At 45.2% G+C, this 23,586-nt stretch overlaps 1 protein-coding gene across 2 annotated transcripts in view; it reads right to left on the bottom strand.

Moving 5' to 3' along the window:
• The window catches only part of FAM120C (family with sequence similarity 120 member C), a 29,415-nt gene extending 6,195 nt beyond the window's left edge, over nucleotides 1-23,220 (bottom strand). The window contains exons 1-15 of one of the 2 annotated variants that reach the window (XM_075835242.1): nucleotides 22,313-23,220; nucleotides 12,329-12,575; nucleotides 8,405-8,487; nucleotides 7,080-7,208; nucleotides 6,730-6,829; nucleotides 6,558-6,640; nucleotides 5,954-6,231; nucleotides 5,550-5,829; nucleotides 4,250-4,421; nucleotides 1,831-2,080; nucleotides 1,624-1,738; nucleotides 1,319-1,528; nucleotides 947-1,148; nucleotides 733-847; nucleotides 545-608 (exon numbers count right to left, since the gene is read on the bottom strand). In XM_075835242.1, the coding sequence (XP_075691357.1) occupies nucleotides 545-608; nucleotides 733-847; nucleotides 947-1,148; nucleotides 1,319-1,528; nucleotides 1,624-1,738; nucleotides 1,831-2,080; nucleotides 4,250-4,421; nucleotides 5,550-5,829; nucleotides 5,954-6,231; nucleotides 6,558-6,640; nucleotides 6,730-6,829; nucleotides 7,080-7,208; nucleotides 8,405-8,487; nucleotides 12,329-12,575; nucleotides 22,313-22,858 (2,874 nt within the window). In that variant the 5' untranslated portion in view covers nucleotides 22,859-23,220. Of the gene's footprint in view, nucleotides 1-544; nucleotides 609-732; nucleotides 872-946; nucleotides 1,149-1,318; nucleotides 1,529-1,623; nucleotides 1,739-1,830; nucleotides 2,081-4,249; nucleotides 4,422-5,549; nucleotides 5,830-5,953; nucleotides 6,232-6,557; nucleotides 6,641-6,729; nucleotides 6,830-7,079; nucleotides 7,209-8,404; nucleotides 8,488-12,328; nucleotides 12,576-22,312 lie in introns of both variants that reach the window. The other variant, XM_075835241.1, reaches the window with a different exon arrangement.
• Between the last annotated feature and the right edge of the window lie 366 nt (nucleotides 23,221-23,586).

The raw sequence follows: 23,586 nt of genomic DNA, 5'->3' as shown, positions 1-23,586 counted from the left end.
CCCCTGAAATAATCTGTTATGGCCAGGAAAGACCACTGGCGGCTCCTCATGCATCCATGCTTTCCGCTTTGGCTAAAAGGGGAGGGTGGGGGGGTCCGAGTAGGTGACGCCCTCTTATTACATCCATATGCCCTCTGAGGGCATATGGATAGGGGTTGACTAAACCCAATAATCCCCTTCCGATGCCCCTAGATTTTTCGGGATCCATTAACAATCTAATGTTGGTCATCAGATGAAACAAAGATCAGACAGGTTTGTTTTTTCCTGTTCGGTCCTCAATCAGTTTCATCAGGATGTATAAGTGCCTGGCCGCAGCTTATCTTAGCACAATATTGAAAATATATATATATTATATATATGGCGTGGCTGAACATGCATTATATAGGCGCTGATAGCTGAAATCTAATACTAAGTCCTAAAGCCTAATAAATCTGCAGGTTAATGTATTGCATGGTATGTACACCCACAGCTGACTGTTTTAATATAATGGCTGCTGCAGAACCGCATGTCGTCTGCAGATCGTCGGTGATCATCAGGTGCTTACCGGTTTGTTCACTTTTTTGTTTGTTTTTGTCACTTTATTAACAGAGTTGTTATCTCTTCCACGTCTGAAAATAAAAAGGTAAATATGGAAGTGGATATTGTGAATGTAGTCATACATCTAATAAGACAAGACTCAATAAAGGTTATCCACAGATATCCAACAACAGATGGAACATATTGTACACTCACCCTTTTCCTGGACCCCCAACGGAGACAACCTGCATACCGAAAGCTCCTCGCCCTCGGGAAGGTTTACTGCCAGCCCACTGACCTACAACCATACCCGCAATTTCCAGCTTGCCTCCTTGAGGGGGGATAGGATGAACTCCTGCATTGGAGAAAAGCAAAGTCACGAACAAGCACAATAAACAGCATCTTGTACTATAAGATATCAAATGCATACCTGAAAAGCCTCTGTTTCTGCCAGGGGGAGGTGGGGGCATGGAACCCATGGCTCTAGGATACAGTGGGACAGGGTAAAATGGTGGCATCATATGGGGCATAAATGGTGGCGGCGGAAGAAGTGGTGGAGGTAGTTGGCGATTAAGATTGATCCCCTCCAAGATGCTCTGTCTCATCTTCTCCACTTTGGCTGCCTGTTCTGCCTGCAGTGGGTATATTCACAGATCACCGTCATGTTGGCACAGAATAAAATTATACAACGTAGTTTACCGCTACAGGCATGCGAAAACTAAAATGGTTGCTGTCCTACAATCATATTCAATATCTACTATGCAAATCCAAGACACATTTTCAAGCAAATCCGACTTCTTACCTGGCCATCACACAGTTCGATTAAGGGGACTTTCTCGCGGCCTGCTCGGATTAGCTTGCTCTGGAAAAGCTTCCCATCAAAGTAAATCCAAGGACAGCAATGCTCCCAGGGTACAGGCTGGCCACAGGCATCATTGGCAAATAGCGCAGTGTCCACCCCACTCATGAAAAGCGCTGCCAGTTGCACTCCACGGGTATCCAGCTTTTCAATCTGCTCAATATCATCAGGGAATTAATGTTGGCTTTTCATTTCTAAGGTTTATTCACACAATCCGCTCCTAATTTTCCAAAGAGTCCATCCCTTACCTTGAGCTCTTGAAGCTGGTCCGGCTCATAGAGTTGAGAAGATACAGCTTGGGCTAAGAATGCATCCAGCTCGTGCCTCAGTAATATCCTTCCTCCAGGCCACTGCATCATATACCTGCAAATAAGAAGAGACTGTGACTCCTACACGTCCAGACAGGGCCAACGACTCCTCTAACACCGTAAAAGTAGAAGATCAGTTCTCCTCACCGCAGTACGCAGCACATCAGGAGGAGATGAGTGGGCACATTGGCTGGATTTAGCATGCTGGGGGTATCTGACTTCATACAGGCCAAGAAAGCTCTCATTCTGCGGTTCTTGTCTTCTACAGCTTTGCCAAGCCATAGTTTCTTCAAATTAGGACAGGTCCATTCTCTGAAGGTCAAAGCTGACACCAGCTCTGGTGTTTGAGGGGACTTTCCTTTATAGGCCGACCATTCCTTGATGATCACTGGTGGAACTGGAGGGATAAATGAACAAGAGATAATTCACCATTTGTATTTTTCTCCTAGAATGAATGAGATTGCTGTAAACTAACAAGTGGGGCTATACAGCTTGATCAAAGCGTGTACGAGACCCTCATGTTCATGCTTAGCAGCGATAGTAAAATATGTGCTGACATTTTCTCTTTTTAAAGAGTAGTCTCTCTACACTAAGGCCTCGTTCACATCTGCGTTGGAGGCTCCTTTAGGTCCCCACCATCATAGGTCCGGCCCAAAATTACAGAAACAATAGCGCAGCATGCTGCGATATTGGTAAAACCATGGACACCATGAAATAAACCCGACTGAACTCATTAAAGTCAATGGGTTCCTTCAGACGCCAATGGTGTCCGTTGTACAACGCTTCGGTTGTTTTGATGGGGCAGAACGGAAAGACTGACGCAGATGTGAACAAGGCCTAAAGGCTCCATGCACACGACTGTGTTTTTCATCAGTAATTACGGACACATTCATTTCTATTGGCCACAGACAATTTTCAGTATTTTTACTGATGGGTGTCTGTGCTGAAAAAAATTATAGAACCTGTCCTATTCTTGTCAGTAATTACGGCACGGACTTCCCATAGAAGTCTATGGGAGTTTCCATAAATACGGACAGTATATGGATGTGCATTATTAGTGACAAAGTTCTGATTATTTTAACATTTGTGAAAAGTTTTTGTAAAAGCACCAACTGTGCGTTTTTTTTTTACTTTAACCAAGTGGCCGGTGTAAAGAAGTGTATGACGCTGACCAATCAGCGTCATACACTTCTCTTCATTCATGCCCAGCGCGATCTTGCGAGATCACGCTGTGACGTGACTTCCTCTCGCAGTTTCTTCACCGGAGCATCGGGAGAAAGACCAGACATCTCCTCCAGCCAGGAGGCGGCTGGAGGAGATGTCTGGTCATTCTCCTGTCGCTCCGGTAAAGGAACTGCGGGAGTGGGAGACGACGCAGCGTGATCTCGCGAGATCACACAGTGCTGTGACTAAAGCTGGGCATGAATGAAGAGAAGTGTATGACGCTGATTGGTCAGCGTCATACACTTCTTTACACCGGCCACTTGGTTAAAGTTAAAAAAACACCCAGTTGGTGCTTTTACAAAAAAATGTAATAAATGTTAAAATGATCAGAACTTTGTCACTAATAAAGTTTTAAAAAACAAAACAAAAACACAGTAGTTATCTACAACACAGCGCCTATTAGGTAGGAGATAGAGAAGTATGAAACTGGTGACAGAGCCTGAATGAATATCCATAAAATAAGACAACTCAGCAGGGCAGCAGGGCAGGGTAGATGGCACACAGCAGACAGAAATATCCTTAGGAAGATTATGTTTCAGATAAGGCAGCTTAGTAGAACAAAGGATTTGTGTAGAGCAAGAGAAAAATAAACTAGAACAGACAGGAAGTAAACACGTGACGTATGGCGTTTGTGGTTTGTTCTGTTTACACGTGCTGTGATCTTAAAAACCTATTAAATTTTGGGAATAGCTACAAGCTGTGTAACCGCATCCACATTATACACAGCAATGTACACAAAGCGAGAAGTATGAATACAATATATACAATAGAGGCGCGAGAAGTATGAATACAATATATAAAATAGAGGCGCGAGAAGTATGAATACAATATATACAATAGAAGCGCGAGAAGTATGAATACAATATATACAATAGAGGCGCGAGAAGTATGAATACAATATATACAATAGAGGCGCGAGAAGTATGAATACAATATATACAATAGAAGCGCGAGAAGTATGAATACTATGAAGCAGATTTACTATTGGTCCTGCGCCAGAATTTTGGCCTAAGTCACACCTTTTTTTGGCGCAAATCATTTTAGACGCATTATCATGAAATGCACCAAAAAGAACAGATGTTTGCGTCTCGTCAGTCAAGGGGGCACAGATTAAGATGCGCCAACATTTTGGCACAAAAAAAGTGGTTAAAGTAAGCCAACCAATGGGTGGTATAAAGTTAGATGGAAGAGTCTAAAGGTGCGCCAAATTTCTCATCCAGCATGAGCCACTGTGTTAAATTAGTGAAATTCTTAGCTGTCTAGATTTAAGACACTAATAGTAAATCTGTCCCGATATAGAAGTATGTATACAATATATAAAATAACCACAGTATTTGCTCACCATCTATGGGCAGGCGGCGACGCATAGCTAGTCGCTCCAGACGCCTCTGGGTCTCAGCAAGGCTAAAAAGGACTCCATATACATACTGACGAGCTGGGCGGAAGAGGATGGCAGCAGGAGGAAGGTCAGCATTGCACTCATCCTCTATGCAAACAGGCAGTTTAATCTCACCCTATGAAAAAAAAAAGAAAGAAAAATAAATAACCAGATAAGAGTTTTCTTGCCCGCTATAGGCCGTGCTTTACTTATTACAGCAAAGCTAAATAGTCTGTATAGTGTTAAAGCGGATCTGTCATCATTGATGTTTAAGGGCAGCATCGTATGGAGACAGGACCGCTGGACTATTGGTTAAATAACACAACAAATCTTGTGCCGTTCGACTAATAGCAACTATCAAAGAATACAGCGGACTGTAAGAAAAGTTAAAATGTGCTATAGAGTAATATCAAAGGATTTGTCTGGGAGTATAATATAAAATGAAAAGTGTACTACAGCAATCTATAATAAGGAGGACAGGTATGCATTTAAAGTGAAAAAATATTGGTGTTTACAATGTAACGCGCTGAATGTGGACAGGACTGCAGTGATGGACAGCTCTGCTCTCAGATGTGGATCTGCCAGATCAGTGTGTCTGTAGATCAAGGCACACAACCTGCCGCAATAGTAAATGGGTTGTCCAGACATGGGGCGGTATTTCATACTGATTACCTATCCACAGCATAGGTCAACAGTTTATGATCAATGGCTGTCCGACACCTGGACCGATTAGTAGATGGCTCCAGTCACTGTACAGCGGCCGTGCCGGGTTACTGCAGCTCTGCTCCTATTCACTTGAATAGGAGCAGTACTGCCGCTATACTGTGACCAGAGCAATCTGCTACTGGCATCGACCACTGCATAGCTTCCGGGGGCCCAGAGGCAGCTGGAATAGCTGATCGGTACGGGGTCCGGGTGTCGGACTCCCACCAATCATATACTGATGACCGAACCCGTGGATAGGTAATCAGTATGAAAAACCACCCCCTGTCTGGACAACCCCTTTGAATATCACAGACATACAGTATATAGAGGAGTGTGTAGCAGTACTGGAGTCTCTGTCAATCGCAATACAGAAGGGCAGAGTATATAAATATTACATATGGATTTGAAGACTATGACAACAGTGCTGCTGGTTGTGTACAGTGATCTCTCACCAACACAAGCAGCAGGGCCAGCAGCATGGAGTTAAGAGTCTAATAGGATAAAGCACATTTTATCCAGCCCTTGGACTCACATACACAATGCTACCTCTGCGTCTTACCTTTGTAAGGACATGGTAAATGTATGGATACATAAGACCACGACGATGTCTATGTTCTGCCACCCTTAAGACTTCTGGAGCCACTGGAGGTAGAGGTGGAGTGGTGATGTCCATGTGGTTCCTTGTTGCCATGGACAGTAATGATGGAATCTGTGATTCATTGTGCCCCATGTTCTGGCCTGACTCTACACCTCCTGACTGATGGCCCCAGTTCTGGGAGTGCTTGTCACCAGAGGATTCCTCCCAGTTAGTCTTATGCTGACGAGCATCTGTCACATGACTGCGTAAAAGAAAGCAAAAAAGGATCGACTTGCAGCAATATTTCCATACAAATCAGATATTTAATGCTGAAACTAAACAGCAGCTTGTAGAAATAGGTCATATCATGAAATGATGAGACTTACTTGGATGCGGCGCCATTCTGGTCTTCATCAGAGGAAGAGGATGGTGACGATTCCTGGCCTGATGAAGGAGAAGGCTTCATTGTCAAGTGATTGGGGAACTTGGAAGCAGTTGTGTCGTATGGAGACCAGCCAGAAAACGGGCCCCCTTTCAGAAGGTGGTCATCATGAAAGTGAGACAAGTCACCCATGTGGTGAGGAGGAAACACAAACCCAGAATTGGGGCCTGGAGGAAACGGGTGGTGCTGATACTGAAGCTTTGGAGGCATCTGATGTCCAAACTATAAAAGGAAGACAGGTTTAATTTATTTTCCTAACACTTTATGATCCTTAAGTTGAAAGAAATCCGCTCATTTTTATCCACATCCAAATACCCACAACAGCCCCACAAACTCATAAGAATTGCCATCCAAGTGCATGAGACTGGGCTGCAATACCAGACCATGGATTAAGAGTAGCGCTATTTCTGGGGGGAGCAGACCCTTTTTTTTTTTTTTTAAACCCGGTGAACCCCTTTAACAAGAATTCCTAATCACTTTACACTATACAAGGCACAAGCAGATACAGTTATTCCTATAGGAAAAAGGTATAGACAAGTAAATCTCACCATAGGCTTGCCAATGTGTACACCTCCCATTTGGTTGTGTGGCAGAGGGGGAACTCCGAACTGATTTGGCCCATATCCTGGAACTAAGGAAAAGAAGAACTGAGTTGTTACTCTCCAACAAGCATAGTATGATCACAAATACGTCAGATATGATCACTACCAACATACTCACCAAAGAAAGGAGGATTGAGCGGAGGTGGCCGCTGCTTGGTGGCAATTGAATAATATTCCACGGCTTTTTTAAATCGCTCAATCTTATCTTCTGTCCTCGACTAAAAGACAAAAGAAATATCTGTCAATAAGCATATCTCACGTACCGGAAATCTATCTGGGAACATAATCTCTGATTCAATCTTGCTCCCATTTGTCTTCTACATTGATGCTACATTTTTATACCTAGTGTTGCCTCCTAGTGGCAGGGCCATATACCCATGTTGTTGTGTCCCCCAATATTAACAAGAAATAATTGCTTGTATTGATAACAGTAAATTCTACCATCCAGAAATTTGCCGTTCTGCTCACCTGTGAGTGTCTGAATATCTCCTTCCCCACAGCATCCAGGTTAGAGGCGTCTTTAATCGTTGCCACATACTCAGACACGGCTTTTATAACCACATCACAAGGTGGCAAGACAAGCTGGTGAGCTCTGACCTAGAAGTAGTTGGAAGTATAAAGTCATTAAAACAAGCACATATTGGGATCACAGACATAAATCTGATTGTCTTTTATGATTGGATTGTTAAAGGGGCAGAGTCACAAAGACCAATGTATAAACAGAAGTCAGCCTGGCATCAGCTTCTCTAAAGGTGCCCTTACACATTAGACCAAACTCAGCTAAACCAACCGATTTTGGCGAGATCGGCCGACGATCTGATGGGCACTACCCCTGACGGCAGATGTTGGGGGAAAGAAAGATGTGGCCTGTTGGATTTTAACATGCCCCATCCTTGTTTCCATGGGAGATAAGTGGTTGCCAAAAAGGGCTGGCAGCGGCTTAATAACCTCTCCCAAATAAAATAACCAGGCAGGCTCGGCCAAACCATGCGTGAATGTTTAGGTGGGCGTCAGAAGAAATAACTGTCCGCAAAACAAGCGTTCAGTCATCTGTTATTTAATGTATATGGCCACCATAACCCCAGGCCATCGGCGGCCAATGTACGGTAAATCTAGAATTAAATGCTGGCCAATGAAATGAATAGCCAACCATGTAATGCACAGAGAGGTCAGTTCCTATCATACTGTTGGGTAGTTACAAATATATATATATATGTGTATGATGTTATAAAAAACATAATCATTCCTTACAGTATGTAGTAAAAAAAGACAGAGGAACTGCAGCTGCATCTCCCTCCTCCCTGTCTTCTATTTAGTGTATTACTCTAGCAGATTTTTTTTTATGACAGGAGGTTTTCCGAACAGGGAAAGGGGAACTAAATGCTGCTGAAAGGTGAGGAATAAGACCTAATGCACAGTCTCCTCTCTCCTACATCTCGTAGTGATTTATGCAAAAAAATAAAATAAATTGCTATTAATAACAACGGCCTATTATACTGAACCCCTGACGGTTTTAATGTCAACAAGTGGAGTTATTGGGGGCTATGGCTGAATTTTATCTACTTAGCTGCTTCTAATTATGAGCATTGGTCTCTATGTACACTGCTCGTCCTGAGACCTGCATACCCAGAGCGGCAGTGTGACCCAACACTGGCACGTTCTTAGTTGTGGTTCCCTGGTTGTTAGAAATGAATTCCCCCTTTATAACTATATACCAGAACATAAAATGCCTATTTTAATTACTAAATGTAACAGGCATTGCAAATAATCATAAGTGGGAAAGAAATAATCACCTTCAGTGAAGCGAGAGGATGATCTGGTCCCAGCAAACTCCAATGAAATGCGGCTAAGTCCTCATCAGGTAGAATATGATTTCCTGCAGCAATAAGATGACATGCTGGTTTAATAGACTAGAATACATCCTTTATAATGTAATGCACTGTAATAAACTTGTACCCTCCGAACCCTTATGAGTTAAAGGTAAGGAAGGGGCAACCTTTTTCACCACACAGACTGGCGTCCAGGGAGGCTGCCACCCTTTGTACTTCCCTTCTCAAACTGGTGCCGGCAAACTCGATAATAGACTGTAATATCTGCTTCCATCGTGCCCCAGATGCCACTCATTTTTGGTAAAACAATTCTGCATACAACGTAGATGCCCCATAATGACCGGCCTATTCAGTAAATAATAATAAGCTATATAGCCAAATGTCATCCCATTTGAAGCTTCTCATTCCGCTAATGCTGGGGTGCTGTAGCCGAGCTTCTGGGGTCAGGTGTTAACAAAATCACACAGCGATAGTGGAGACCCCACAACATTTCTTATAATGGGCTTAATACGACATGTGAGGTTACAACTGGGTAAGAACAGAGAGCACAAAGTGCAGAGCTCCAGAAATATCAGCAACCTCCTCACTCAGGTATCATTCACGAGAGAACGTCTGTAGAAGTTCCATATTTATAAGGTCCTGAATATGGATCTGTTGTCATTTCACATATGCGGAATAGTCTAAAGTCCATATTTCTCTATGGAAAGGGACAGCGCATGCTCATCCTGCTCCCCAGCCGAGAACAGGGGTTATAGGTTTGGTTTTATTGTAAATATCTATAGGATGCAGAAAATACTATTGTAGTGTTATACCAGCATACTAGAAGTCCGTAGCTGGTTACATGGTTGCAAAAATGCAAATATTTGGGACCACAAGATTTAGTGAAATGTAAACTTCTATCATCTAAACTAGAACTGAAACTTTTTACGTTTAGCCCCGACCGACAGCTTTCAACTAGATGAGACCCCATGGCTGTCAACTAGGGGAGACCACAATGCTGTCATCTAGGGGAGACCCATGGCTGTCATCTAGGGGAGACTCCATGGCTGTCATCTAGGGGAGACTCCATGGCTGTCATCTAGGGGAGACTCCATGGCTGTCATCTAGGGGGGACCCCATGGCTGTCATCTAGGGGAGACCCATGGCTGTCATCTAGGGGAGACTCCATGGCTGTCATCTAGGGGAGACTCCATGGCTGTCATCTAGGGGAGACTCCATGGCTGTCATCTAGGGGAGACTCCATGGCTGTCATCTAGGGGGGACCCCATGGCTGTCATCTAGGGGAGACCCCACGGCTGTCATCTAGGGGAGACCACAATGCTGTCATCTAGGGGAGACTCCATGTCTGTCATCTAGGGGAGACTCCATGTCTGTCATCTAGGGGAGACCCCATGGCTGTCATCCAGGGGAGACCCCCATGGCTGTCATCTAGGGGAGACCCCACGGCTGTCATCTAGGGGAGACCCCACGGCTGTCATCTAGGGGAGACCCCATGGCTGTCATCTAGGGGAGACCCCATGGCTGTCATCTAAGGGAGACCCCATGGCTGTCATCTAGGGGCAACCCCATGGCTGTCATCTAGGGAAGCAGAGGTATCCGCACTACAGTTGAGACAATTCTGCCTTTAAACAACATTTCAGGCTGGTTTCAGACAGGTGTAATACTGCTGCATTTTTGCAATTCTGACGGTTCCTTTTTGGTATGTGTACACAGCTTTTCTGTACCATGAAAACAGTCATGTGACCTAATAACGCACAATGCACTGCTCTCTGGTAACAGCAGACTCCTGGATATAGTGCTCTGTTTGACTAGGGGCTAAAATATCATCATTAAAAAGCAATTGTGATTTACATGTGAAGAGTCAACATTTTATGCAGATGTAACCTGTGGAACGCTGTGCAAAGATGGAGATTTCCTTTAATAAAGTGAAGAGCAGGTGTCATTAACCCTGTGTGATCTGAATCATCTCTCGGTGCACTATGTACTGTATGGAGCAGGAGACCCCGAGTTTTCTGCTTTGTCAGACCCCTTCATTATATAATGGTGGAAATATCATCCAGACTCCAGCGCACTCATTTAACATTTAGGGTCCGTTCACATGCAAAACCCTCTAAGGGCACAACAGGATTGACTCTCACCACAGGGAAGGAGGAAACCCTTTCCTTTGGGACAGAAGAGCGGCAAAAATTAAGCCATATGAATTGGGTTATCTGGACCAAACAATCCATTTAGTATAACCAACATTTTTATAGGAAAAGTGGAGCAGTTTGGCCATAGGAACCAACAAATTTTTCGAACCTTTGTCGTAAAACTGCAACCTGACTGGTTGCTATGGGCAACTGCTCCTCTTTTAATTTCCATTTGATAAATGTCCCCCCTAGATTTTCCTTAAAGGCTTTGTACACCTTTGAAAAAGTTTGTTGTTTTTTTTTAATAAAAATGTGTATTAGTGTGTTTGGTGAAACTTTGTAATTACATTTGGTTAAAAATGATTTTTACTTTTTGAAATACAGCTACTTTGTATCCTGTGTACAGAGCAGCTGTATCCGTCAGTTCAGCAGCATCGAGCGGTTTCCGATCACATATAAATCCATAACTTACAGGTGATCGTTAACAGGTGGATCTTGCGTGTCAGGCCTCAGCGCTAACATACAGCTGCTCGGTCTACAGGATACAAAGCAGCTGTATCTCAAAAAGCAAAAATTATTTTTAATAAGATGAGAATACAAAAGTTGCACCAAACACACTGATGCACTGTTGTATCAAAAAAAAAAAAAATGTATACCTTCACAACCATTTTTTTTTTTTTTAATGTTCCATCTGAAATAAAAATTAAAGCAACTTTACAAAGTCTGAATTTAAAATCTACTTTTAGGTCTACAGCACCTACGTGTCTCCATTGTGACAGACTGCACAGGGTTTATAGTCATATTGAAAACCATCAGTCCCCTACTACTTGCTAATCAACCAATGAAGTTAAATTAGGGCACGTTCAGACGTGGCGTATTTGCATTGCGGATTTCGCTTCAATATACAGCACAATACAAGTGGATGGGCTTTTAAAACCACATCCACATGTAACGTAAAAAAATCTGCAGTGAAAATAGAGCATGCTTCAAACTTTCCAATCTGCTGAATGCTCAGTCTCTTGCGGAAAAGCAGCAGATATCGCCAGATATTTCTGCTTTTGCAATGCATACGCTGAAACCTACGACACAGGCTACGATATCAGCAACTAAATCTGCAAGTTTCATATGTAGATTCTGACATTAATTCACAGCAAAATCTGCAGCAGAAATTGTTCGCCATGTCTGAACATGCCCTTAGGTAACAGATGGATCTGACTACACAGGGTTTGTTTGTAGTCTGCATAGGAGCTATAGACACAAAACTATAGATTTTTAATTGACACTATTTGCAATGTTGCTTCATTTTAGATGCGCTCGAATAGTAAAAAATGGTCGTAAAGTTGGAAATTCCCTTTAAACTATATTTCAGTCTAATTAGAAATTAGTTATAATGCAATTCCAAATTATTGTATGGCTTTATGCGCCATTCATACAACCGTAGTTCCATGTGGGGTGTATTTTTTCCCTAGAAGCTTTAAAAAGAGGACTTCTAAGGGAGATCATGGTCCGATACACAGCATCCAATGGTGCCTGGTGTCATTTTTTTTGTGTGTGGAACTTGCAAATAAATAAAAAAAAATCTCCATATTAAATGACAGCATGCATGGCCCCATTGAAATGTATTACCACCATATTGGAAATGTGTGTGATAGGGATGGCAAATACAGTTATATGCATGAGGCACACAATGGACAGAAATCACAGCAGCATAAACGCGCCCTTTAAGCTGCAGTATCTTGCTCCTTGGTTGCCGCCTTACCCAACAGGGCAGCGAAGATGGGGAAGTTGCTCATCTTGAGGCCCAGCTGTTTGGCGACCTCTTGCATTAGAAACTGGTTGGTAGTAAGATTCTTCCCATTCCAGCTGAGCTTGAGGGCGTGAGAACTGTAGTAAGAAGGGATGTTACACAAAGCATACTCAGAGTCATGAGCAATGAGGCCATGAAATCCATTCTCCCGAAAGAAAGATACTACTTCCAGGTGATGATCCTCCAAACTCTGAAACACCTGAAATGCAGGAAGGGTCATCGGGGGTGTGATTATTGCGTATTCTTGTCACAGCACAAAAGAATTCAGAAGCCAAGCAATAAATAAGGAGCAGAAAAAGCCGAAGACAAGACAGCGGAGATGGTAGAAATCACCCAGAGACACCCACAAGCGAGGGAAGGACGCGGCCCAGGAGGAAATGCTCATGTGGGACATCTACAGAGAAAAAAAAAAAACATGCCCGAAGCAGTTTCAAAAACTTTATTAAAAGCAAATGTTAGGACATTTTCCAAGAACAGAGGTTTATGGCATTGAACGTTACATAGACCCGGGCTTATGCTGGGATCGTGTCAGACTCATCACTATACAATATTGTGTCACCCCGGCCCCATGTTAGACGTCTTCCTATTAAGCCAGCAATGAATTCATCATGACAGCGGCTGCAGAGCATCAAGCTCTGACATAACCAGCTCTGCAGCTTGTATGGAGGTTTTATACTCAAGGCTGAAGGGGAAGGACAGAATAATATTGGTGGTCTCCTTTTTAAGATTAGAGGGAAGAGCTAGCTGGTCCAGTCCATGCAGCTATTCATGGGAAAAACAGATACCGTGCAATGTCCAGCCTTATCCCTATAGTGAAAAACAACCAGGCAGAAGAAACAGCGCATGTCCATGATCATAGACGTGTCCAATAAGTCAATGGATCCAACTGAGGTGTCTGGAATCTGCTCTATTAAAATAACATGAACATTAGGGTATGTTCACACAACCTCTTTTGAGACGCGATGGAGGCGTTTTACGCCTCGCATTACGCCTGAAAAGACGGCTCCAATACGTCGGCAAACATCTGCCCATTGCTTGCAATGGGTCTTACGATGTTCTGTGCCGACGAGCTGTCATTTTACGCATCGCTGTCAAAAGACGGCGCGTAAAATTACGCCCGCGGCAAAGAAGTGCAGGACACTGGTTGGGACGTAATTGGAGCAGTTTTTCATTGACGCCAATAAAAACCAGCTCCAATTACGTCCGTAAAAGACGCAGCGATAAACGCGTGCACTTGTAAAAACGTCTGAAATTCAAGAGCGGTTTTCTCCTGAAAACAGCGCCGTAATTTCAGACGTATTTGGCGTTGTCGTGTGCACATACCCTTAGCCCTCTCCAATAGTCATTAATGGGGGAGTCTGGGGTAGATGCGGTCAGTAGAACATCTATGAAATGTCTATGGTCAGCTTCCACTCCCAACATTGTTGGTCTGTGTAATATTTACTCTATACACCGCCAACGCATAGCTCAGGCAACTGCACATCAATTCCATCTTATTACGGAGTTGGCGATTTCCTGCGTACCTGCTGGTTCACTTTAATGTTTAAAGGGTCGCTATAGTTTAAAAAAAAAAACTTCAGACGTCATAGCGACATGTCAGACGTTGCAATTGGTGGGGGTCCAGGTGCTAAGACCCCACCATTGGCTTAGTGCTGTCCCCTTCCGTTCTGATCGCCCTTTTGGAGAGCTGAGATAAGCGGCATACAGGCTATAGAGTAAATAAGTCTATAGTCCGTACAAGGCTAATCAACCTATCACAAGAGAACCAGAAAAGCTAAACGGGGCACCTCGTTCAGACATCAGTGGGGGTCTCAGCACCAGGACCCCCGCCAATCTACCCGTTTGGCATGCTTCTAGGATGTCACAATTTTTTTCCTCCCTAGAACAGGGACACGAGTAGTTACGCCCTCAAATAGAGGATTTCAAATATGGGAAGACTATAAATATGGGTGCACTTGGTTCCCACTGATAAACCTTAATTGAAGCCAATATAAGTGAATCTATGGAGCATTTTTCATTTACCATTCTGCATTGGCATTTTAAATGGGTATAAATCTATTACCAATGTCCCCATCTGTATAGAGTACCATAGACTATACCTGCATTATATGAGACACGTCCAGCCTTCTAGTCTTGGCGCTAAAGAAACGTTAGATTTCATAGCTCACCGCTACAAATGAAAAACTACGTAAGAAATAAGTGTGAACTACCTGCCAACCCACGAGTATTGAAGTCTTTCCCAACCCCCCATAGAGCTACTAGAATTATATCTGCTCCTCCTCAATACTTCTCAAACTTTACATTGGCAGAAAGATCATAAGAGTCTAAATCACTCAGTCTGTGCCTGTCACAGCATGCTGGGAGTTGTAGTGCCACAGGTTGACGACCGCTGGTCTATAATATAATATTAGTCTCCATTGTAAATCTAGAAAAAGGATTCTTCTAATGACTCCCATCATGTTCACCCTCAGCGGGAGCTTACAGATAAAACACATCTTTGCCACACACTTAGTCTCTATTCTGACCAACCCGTCAGCGCCCGACTAATGTTTCACGGTCCTGCCCCGATCAGAAATCAACAAAAGCAAAGTCAACCTAAACTTATCTAAGAGATCAAGACAAATAAATGGCCTTTACATGACGCCCTGGCGCTGGGTGTGAATGTACAAACCTCTGTTCTCCGCGCTTCATAAATAATATGACATCTGCTGACTATTACATCTGACTTCTGTAGACGAGATACAGTCTTTACTTTTGAAGCATTTTCATCCTCGCTGGTACACGCAGGTCTAGGAGGGCAAATTTACAGCTGCCACCACTAGGGCAATCTACATCACAGGGCGTCCTACCACTTGTCAACCCTACCAGCTAAATAATACATCAATCTAAGGCCCCATGCACATGACTGTAGATTTAGTCCGTAATTACGCACCCATTCATTTCTATAGCCGGACATCTTCCCGTATTTACGGGAAGGTGTCCGGACGTATAAAGGCTCCGTAAAATATAAGAAATTTTTTGCTTTTTACGGACCGTGCTCTCATACTTTATATGGGAGCACAGGCCGCAAATGCGAGTGGATGTCCGCGGCCGTCAGCATCCGTAATCACGGACCGTGATTACGGGCACAGTTGTGTACATGCCGCCTAACACTCAGCACAGGGTATACTCTAAGCGGTCGCTGGTCATACTATCATCCTCTGGCCCCGTGCGCACGAACGTAAAAATCGTCCATAATTGCGGACCGTAATTACAGACCCATTCACTTCTATTGACCATGGAAACCTTCCCGTATATTTGTGGGAAGGTGTACGGGCCATAGAAACGTTCCTAAAATGATGGAATACGTCCGTTCTTTTCATTTTTACGGGATGTGCATGCTCACATAATTTGTATGGGGGGGCACGGGCCGAAAATGCGAGTGGCTACCATTCATATTCTTGTCCATAGGGGGCAGTAATATAGCAGTCAGAAATTTCATAAGTCATGAGGCTCAATGGGTGTATTCAGAAAAGACGTTTTACTTGGGTAAAAATAGTAGTATGGGCAAAAATCTGCTACTGTGATTACAGCGGTAGTCAAGGTAATGGATGACACCATTGCGAAGAACATCGCCGTAATCCAAAACCGCCTCCGGTAGACTGTGCTGATGCCTAATAATAGATGTCAGCACGTCTATGGAAAGGCCAAAAGTCATTCACCTACCCAAACCATGCTGTTCTCCCTGGCATCCTTAACACAACTATATACCCCACGGTTGCCCATTCATGTGAACGTGTAAGGTTGCAGTCACACACAGCAGATTTTGGTGCAGAACTTTCTGCGACTGTAATTCAATTCATCTGATTGGAGCTTGCAGAATCCATGCACCTGCTGCAAGAACAACTCCACAAATGAATGGAACTGATTTTCAGTCACAAAATCTTCCACGTGTGACTGCGTCCTTATACTACATTTTCCCTGTAGTAATAAACGCCCACAAAAACAGCTGAAGTCCGAGGGCTAGAGAGGCCGGACCTGTGGTTATCAGCTGATCGTTGAGGTAGCTTCATTCTAAGATGGGGTCATCCAGTTGGAACAAACCCTTTAAAAAGGAAAAACCCTTTTCCATTTGCACCATAAGGGCATGTGAAAGAAGTGGGGGGGGGGGGGGGGTTCTCCATCGATACTTTCACTAGAGCTGAAAGCCACTGTAGAGGGAGCCTCTGGACGACGGCTGGCATCTATGTATTACACGCATCGCTTCCATTGGGCGCTGTGTATTGCTGGTGCGAACAGTGATTGATGGGGATCAGCTATTCTTTGGGGGGCACCTAATCAACAAAAAAGCATCTATATAAAATACTCTCCGATAGTTGTGCTTCCTTTATATGCTCAGTGCTTCTTGGAGATGCTTAACTACTAAATATACCAGTTTCTCTTGGCTCTAAACAATTCCCAAAACTAAATTTGCATTACGGTGCCCATACACGTCAGAGGACAGTCGGCTCAACCCGCTTATCTCAGTAGGACCGGACGACTATCTGATCTGCATGGGGGTGTCCAGTCTGTCGTCGTCGTCCCCCCCCAACAGCAGATGTTGGGGCAAAGAAGGATCGGGCATGTAGGATTTCAACATGGCCGATCCTTAGTTTCCACAGGAGATAAGCTGATGCCAGTTGTCTGGCAGCGGCTTATTTCCATGTCCCTATAGAACACATATGCACGCTCAGCTGAGCCCAGTGTGCATGTGTATGGGGGGCGGGAGGATTAGCTATCTTTAGTGTATACACAGCTTTAGTAACAAAGGGTCAAAGGTCACCCATTCAATAGAGACGCCATCTTCACTTGATTTAAGAAATCCGTTTAGACCAATTACAAAATAGTGAGCTTTTTAGGAAGCACAGCAGGGAGCCTTACATTGCTAGAAATGAATGACCCGCACTACACCATTATCCTGCTACAATGAACGAGGAAATCCAGCAAGGTTATAGGTTATAAAACACAATAGTGCAACACTGTACACTAATCTAACGCTGCATAAAAGCAACATCCACCAAACTAATCTCCATTCTCATCAGACAAAACATCGCCACCTAGTATAAAAATAAATCACCAATTATTATCCAGTGAAGTCCTGGAGTTGTCACACTACGTCAACTTATCAATCCTATCCAGCCGTTCTTTGGTTATATCTGTTTCCAGGAAAGCTGGGTGACAACTTGTATGGCTACCATTACAGCTCCCACAAGGGGTGCTATGACCCAGCTTTCCTAAATGGCAAACCCGACATGTTCGGCCCTTTTCACATCACGTCAGCATCCTGTTCAGCACGCTACTCTATTTCGTCTTGAAAACAGCAGACACCATGAAGGAAACCCCAAAAAATGTAAACGTTAATAAGCTCCGTTGATGTCCGTCAAGCGACAGATCTGGCGCTTCTATTTTTCTAGTTCTGATCCTTCCCCGAATGGAAAAAATACTAACAGATGTGAACCCAGCCTTACAAGTTTCCATCGGGATCCAGTTTTTTTCACATGACATACAAACAAACAGAGTTTAATTTTTCTGTCCTGTTGAACAACAGGATCTTGAAGAATCTTTTTCTGTACAAGGCAGGTCTATGGCTACAGGAGAGGGATCCGGTTTGACATCTTTTTTCACATGATTAGCCACTGTTCACATGTGCTTTGGAGGATCCATTAGAGGCCTCAGTCGAGGATCCAGCAGAGATTACCGGAAACGATAGCACAAAACCAGACACCGCGACCGAAAGACGCTGGAACCCATTAAAGTCTATGGGTTCCATCGGCCGCCGGTTGAGTCCGTGGTGCAACAAAATCGTCACTTCTGGTATTCCCTTGACCTGCGCCACTGACGGACAGAGCATCGGAATTACCTGACAGATGTGAACAGGGCCTACATGAAAAACCAGGTGGTTTGCGCAGGATGCTATAACATGATGTGAACGGAGCAGAACTATGCATATTTGTCATTCAACGCTCTAGAGAAGCAGCGAGACAACCTGGTTGTTACCCATTTCCCCAGATACAATTGAAATAAAAATGGTTAAATTGAGAGAAAATCTGCCAAACCGAAGTTTGAGTTCTACTCGGACCAGTGGTGCCCATCCTTACCAGCACAGGCGCCCATTTGAACAATCTGCCCACAGCAATAACCCTTAGTTGGGGGTGTTAAGACACATACCAAGACCTGTGCGGAGCACCACTGGAGAGGGTTTTGGATCAGGTCATGTGGAGTGGAGACTGCCGCCAGATCATCCAGAAGCAGTGGCTAGGCTTGTAAAAGGGTAAAGGGTGTGCACCACCAGCAAAACTTTTCCCTTTAATCATTGTATAGTTTTAAACCTTTCTAATCAACTTTGTGTTTCAATTCCTCATCAATTTTCAAGATCTCTGCTTGTGATCAGTGAAAGGAAAAATTATTGTTTGCATCCTGAGGCAGAAAAGGGGTCCTGCTCTCCCTACAGCTGAGGTTTTGTGAAAGTTGTAAGAACTCTTTAGTAGAGGACGCTATTCCCTCCAATGGGATCCCATCAATCAAATTAGAATAGGTGACATTTCAGGCAGGACACCGCGACTCCTCATCCCCCCTAGCCCCACACAGATGTCTCCTGGTAAGCCATTTACACACAGCGAACGACAATTTATAACTTCTTTTTAGACAATCCTAAAACTGATCATTTTGTCAGCAGCATTTCCAGCATCACGGCTTGAACTTAACCCCTGAAAAATCTAGCGACAGGTTCTCTATAGAGTAACCAGCCTTGAGACGATTGTCTTGACTGAATAGTTAACTCAGCTGTGATAAGTATTACCAGGTTTCTGGATGCGAACAAGAATGTTCCTATTCACTGACAGCAAGCATAGATCTTGAGAACGTAGAGGAATTCGAGCAAAGTTAGAATGTTGCAGAACTACTCATTATACAATTTTTAAGCTTTATTTACATAACACTGGACAATCTATATGAAGCGCGGATGAGGCACAATATCTGCTCTACAGTCATGTTATACACATAGCACGGAGGCCACATTCTTCGCTGGTCAGGACTTAGGCCTCTGGGGACCAAGCTGTAATAATCTGGCACCCAGCCTCAGACCGCACACATGTAAGTTATTACAACATGGATACCAGCCGCCGGTCAGTAACACTTCGCCAGTCACCTAGGATTAGTCACAGATAAAGAGGATGTAGATTAGAAAAACATGGCTGTTACATTGCAGGAACAGCGCCACTCTTGTGCATAGGCTGTGTCTGGTATTGCATTCACATACATAAAGGTGGTCATACACCTTAGGGTCAGTTCACACAATAGATTTTGCATGGCGGGTCCCGCGGCAAAATTATTCCTGCCATCGGCAGGAAGATTCCTCCTCCCACTGACTTCAAGGGGAGGTAAGGGCAGAATCCGCCCCAAGATCAGGCAGGACGCTTATTTTTCCGGCTTGCTGATTTTTTCAGCTACCGGGAAAAAGAAGCACTCAATTCCCATTGAAATGAATCCGCTGCAAAAATTCTGCCGTGTGAACAGGGCCTTAGACATCCATCAGATGAACGATCCTCCCATAGGCGCAGCCTAGCATGCATGTGTACTCAAAGAGGAGAATACCTCCTGCTAGACACCTTTGGCGGCGGATCATCACCCACTAGAACAAAGGATCAAGCATGTTGAAATCAGGTTCAGCCGACATTCATCTAATGTGTACAAGCACCTTAAGGCCTCATGAACACGACCATAGCCATGTGCACGGCAGTGATTTTCGGGTCGGCCGGCAGCGGACTGTCAGTCGCGGGCCATGCACATGACCGCCGCCATTGTTTTCAATGAGCCCGGACCGCAGAAGACGGCCGTAATAAGACATGCCCGTGCTTTCTGCGGTGCGGGATCCCGGGCCATGCAAAGACCGCAAAAACTACAGTCGTGTGCATGGCCCCATAGAAATGAATGGGGCCGCAATTCTCCCGTGGATTTTCGGGGGAATTGCGGCCGCAAAAGCACGTTCGTGTGCATGGGGCCTAACAGTAGAGCTATATCTGGGAGGAAGCAGCCATGTTTTTCTAATCTCATACGTCTCCTTTAGTAATATTTGCTGAAAATAAAGCGTGCATCCTAGAGGCAGCGTAAGCCACTAAAGGGGGGATAGTAATAGATGTCCCACATGAGAACCCAAAAGACAGAATTAGAAGGATTGGTTTGCAGGATTAAGATCTAGAAAACCCAAGCTGGCGACATTAGTGAAATAAATTAGGGCACAATTGCTATTAATATGCCATCCACACTGCCCATATGCACCAGGACAGACAGACACTTGGGGAAATTTATCAAAAATAGTAAAAGAAAAAAGGTGTTGCCAATAGCAACCAGATCACCATTCTACCCATGTTGGTTGCTAAGGGCAACTGCTCCCCTTTCATATTGCACTACTGTTGGTAAATCTCCATCAATGTCTTCAGACCGATCACACGGGCTCCTTATAGGAAAGTGCATGGTTGTCACCTATAGACTAGGACTGAGTCAAGCAATTAAAGGGGTTGTCAAACTTAAGGGGGTTGTCCAGGATTAGAAAAAACATGGCTGTGTTCTTCTAAAAGACGCGCCACACCCATCCACAGGTTGTGTCTGGTATTACAACTCGGTCATATTCACTTCCATGGGGCTGAGCTGCAATACCAGGCAGCCCATGGACAGGTGGCGAGTTTTTGGAAGATAGCAGCCATGTTTTTCAAATCCTGGACAACCCCTTTAAGCTATGTTCACACACAGTTTTTTTGACGCGGAAACCGCGCCGCAAAACTCGTCAAAAACGGCCCGAAAATGCCTCCCATTGATTTCAATGGGTGGCAGAGGCGTGTTTTTCCCGCGAGCGGTAAAACTATCTCGCGGGAGAAAGAAGGGACATGCCCTATCTTCTGGCTTTTATGCCTATGACCTCCCATTGACATCAATGGGAGGCAGAGAAAGCGTATTTTGCGGCGTTTTATGCCCGCGGCGCTCAATGGCCGCGAAAATCGGCGTGCAGGGAAAGGAAAATCTGCCTCAAACTTCCAAACGGAATTTTGAGGCTGAAATTCCGCCTGCAAAAAAACTCAGTGTGAACATAGCCTTAGGATGCTCATTCATCAGCAGAATGCGCATTGGGCCGCCAGCGATCTTCCCCATAAACATGCATGCTGGGAATAAGAGGCGCCACACACATTTCCGCTCATCTCCTGGAAGAACAAAGGATCGGAAATGTTGGATCCTTTATTCGCCACCCCCTGACGGCAGATGTTGGGGACAGTCATGCAGCCCCCCCCACATATTAAATTGCCATCTGGGTATAGCCGACAATCAAACGTGTCCATTGATTTCTATGGGAGAGAAGAAAGCTGCAGGTCATAAATGTTTAATGTCACATCATGCAACCTGAGTCGGGTGGTAAAAGTGTCTACTTGTGCCAGGCAGTGCCCGACTAATGTCACATGATGCCACTTTCACTGACTCCTTCCCAATAGAACACAATGGAGCCAAGTCCGTCAGACAGGAGCGTCTTATGACGCCATCCACTCCCGATCATTGAGCTGCATGGTGTTTGTGGCACAATGGGTAAGATGGAGCAGATCGCAACTTGCCAACCAGACTACATCAACTCTGCTACGGGGACTACAATTCCCAGCATGCTGCCAAATATCCTGGGCATAGATGTCTATGTAAAATCATGCAAGCGGTATGATGCCTGATTGTGCATAGAGCAGCATAGATGGCATGACTCAGGGCTAGTCTATAGGTGGCAACTAAGTCCACATCTGTCTCACTGGATGGGGGGGGATGGGCACAGCTGTCATGACATCTAGTGGGTGGGAAGCACGTGCTGTGAGGCCCATTATGTGAGGGGAGACAGGGGGTTACTATATACACATGGCACAGGTTGGCACACTGCACAGTCCTGGTTACCTTCACTCTGAACCGGATCATGGCCAGGCGAATGCAGTGCGCCAGGCAGGCGGGTGGCAGGAACCAGGCCCGGGGGGGCGGGGTGCCCTTGTTTCCAACGTGGCTGACAATAAGCTGAGCCGTCTGCCGCTCGCCCTGTGCCCGCCGGGCCCACTCGGGCAGCCTCTCTTTGGCCAGCGTGCCGTTGAACATGGCTACCAGCTCCAGGCCCCCCTGGTAGAGACAGGCCTGGGACAGCGCTGCCAGGTATCCCAGCATGGCGTTCCACTGCCCCCCGCATACCCAGTCTGTCTGGTAGCCGCCATAGAGCCGCTGGAGAGCAGAGTCCGCATCCACCAGGACCCGGCAGGGAGGAGGAGAGGGGGGCGCCGCCGGGCAGGGGAGCTGTGGAGGAGGGGGTGGTGGGGCCGGCGGATAACCCCCGGGTGACAGGCCCGCCCGGTGCTGTTGCCGGGCCACCGTCCGTGCCAACTTGAGCAGGTCGACGGGCACCACCGCCCCCGGGCATCTCTTCTCCAGGAACTCCTGGAAGCCCTGCACCCCCATTGTGCCGGGCCGCGGCTTGACAGCGAGGATGAAACCGGATTAAACGAGGCGGGAGATGGAGGGGGAGCACGGAGGATGAGAAGAGCGCGGTGTGACAGAGAGCGGTGACTTGTTCGGCTTCCTCCCTCCTCACAGGAGCTGGGTGCTGGGGGAGAGTCCCTGCGCGGCACAAGCCGCCATCTTAATCGCCTTCTTCTTCGGCAGCTCTTACAACTACGCCCCACTCTCCCCCAGCTATTCTGAGGGGCGCGGTGTTATCTGGGATATGTAGTTCCCGCCCCTGCATCGGTAACTGGTGACTGAGAGAAGTGAACGACAAATCCCAAGAGCTACGGCGGCCGTCAACGTCTCCCTCAGTTTCTCTGAGGAACGCGGTAGACTCTGGGGCATGTAGTCCTCGCCTTCCTATCAGCTACTGTTGAATTAGAGAAGCGAACTACATATACCAAGAGCCAACCCGGAGTTAGGATCCGCTTTTTGCTAATATATCTTTCGGAGTTAGACAAAACGTTTGCAGATTTTTAGTCAGCATTTACATGTCCGCCTCAACCGAGAAACAATAATGAACATTTTATACTTCATGAAGAGAATGATAGAATTCGAATGAGTATTGTAGAGGAGGGCAGGTGAAGAGCCTTGATGCACTCTGGGAAGTGTAGTTTGTACTTAGCTTGTCAGAGGCATATTAGCGGACTCTGATAAAATCATTGGACTACATTTCCCGACAA

Source organism: Rhinoderma darwinii, chromosome 8, assembly GCF_050947455.1.
Source record: "Rhinoderma darwinii isolate aRhiDar2 chromosome 8, aRhiDar2.hap1, whole genome shotgun sequence".
Classification (NCBI taxonomy): domain Eukaryota; kingdom Metazoa; phylum Chordata; class Amphibia; order Anura; family Rhinodermatidae; genus Rhinoderma; species Rhinoderma darwinii.
Note: the sequence above shows the minus strand (reverse complement) of the source record. Positions and strands in the feature narration are given on the sequence as shown.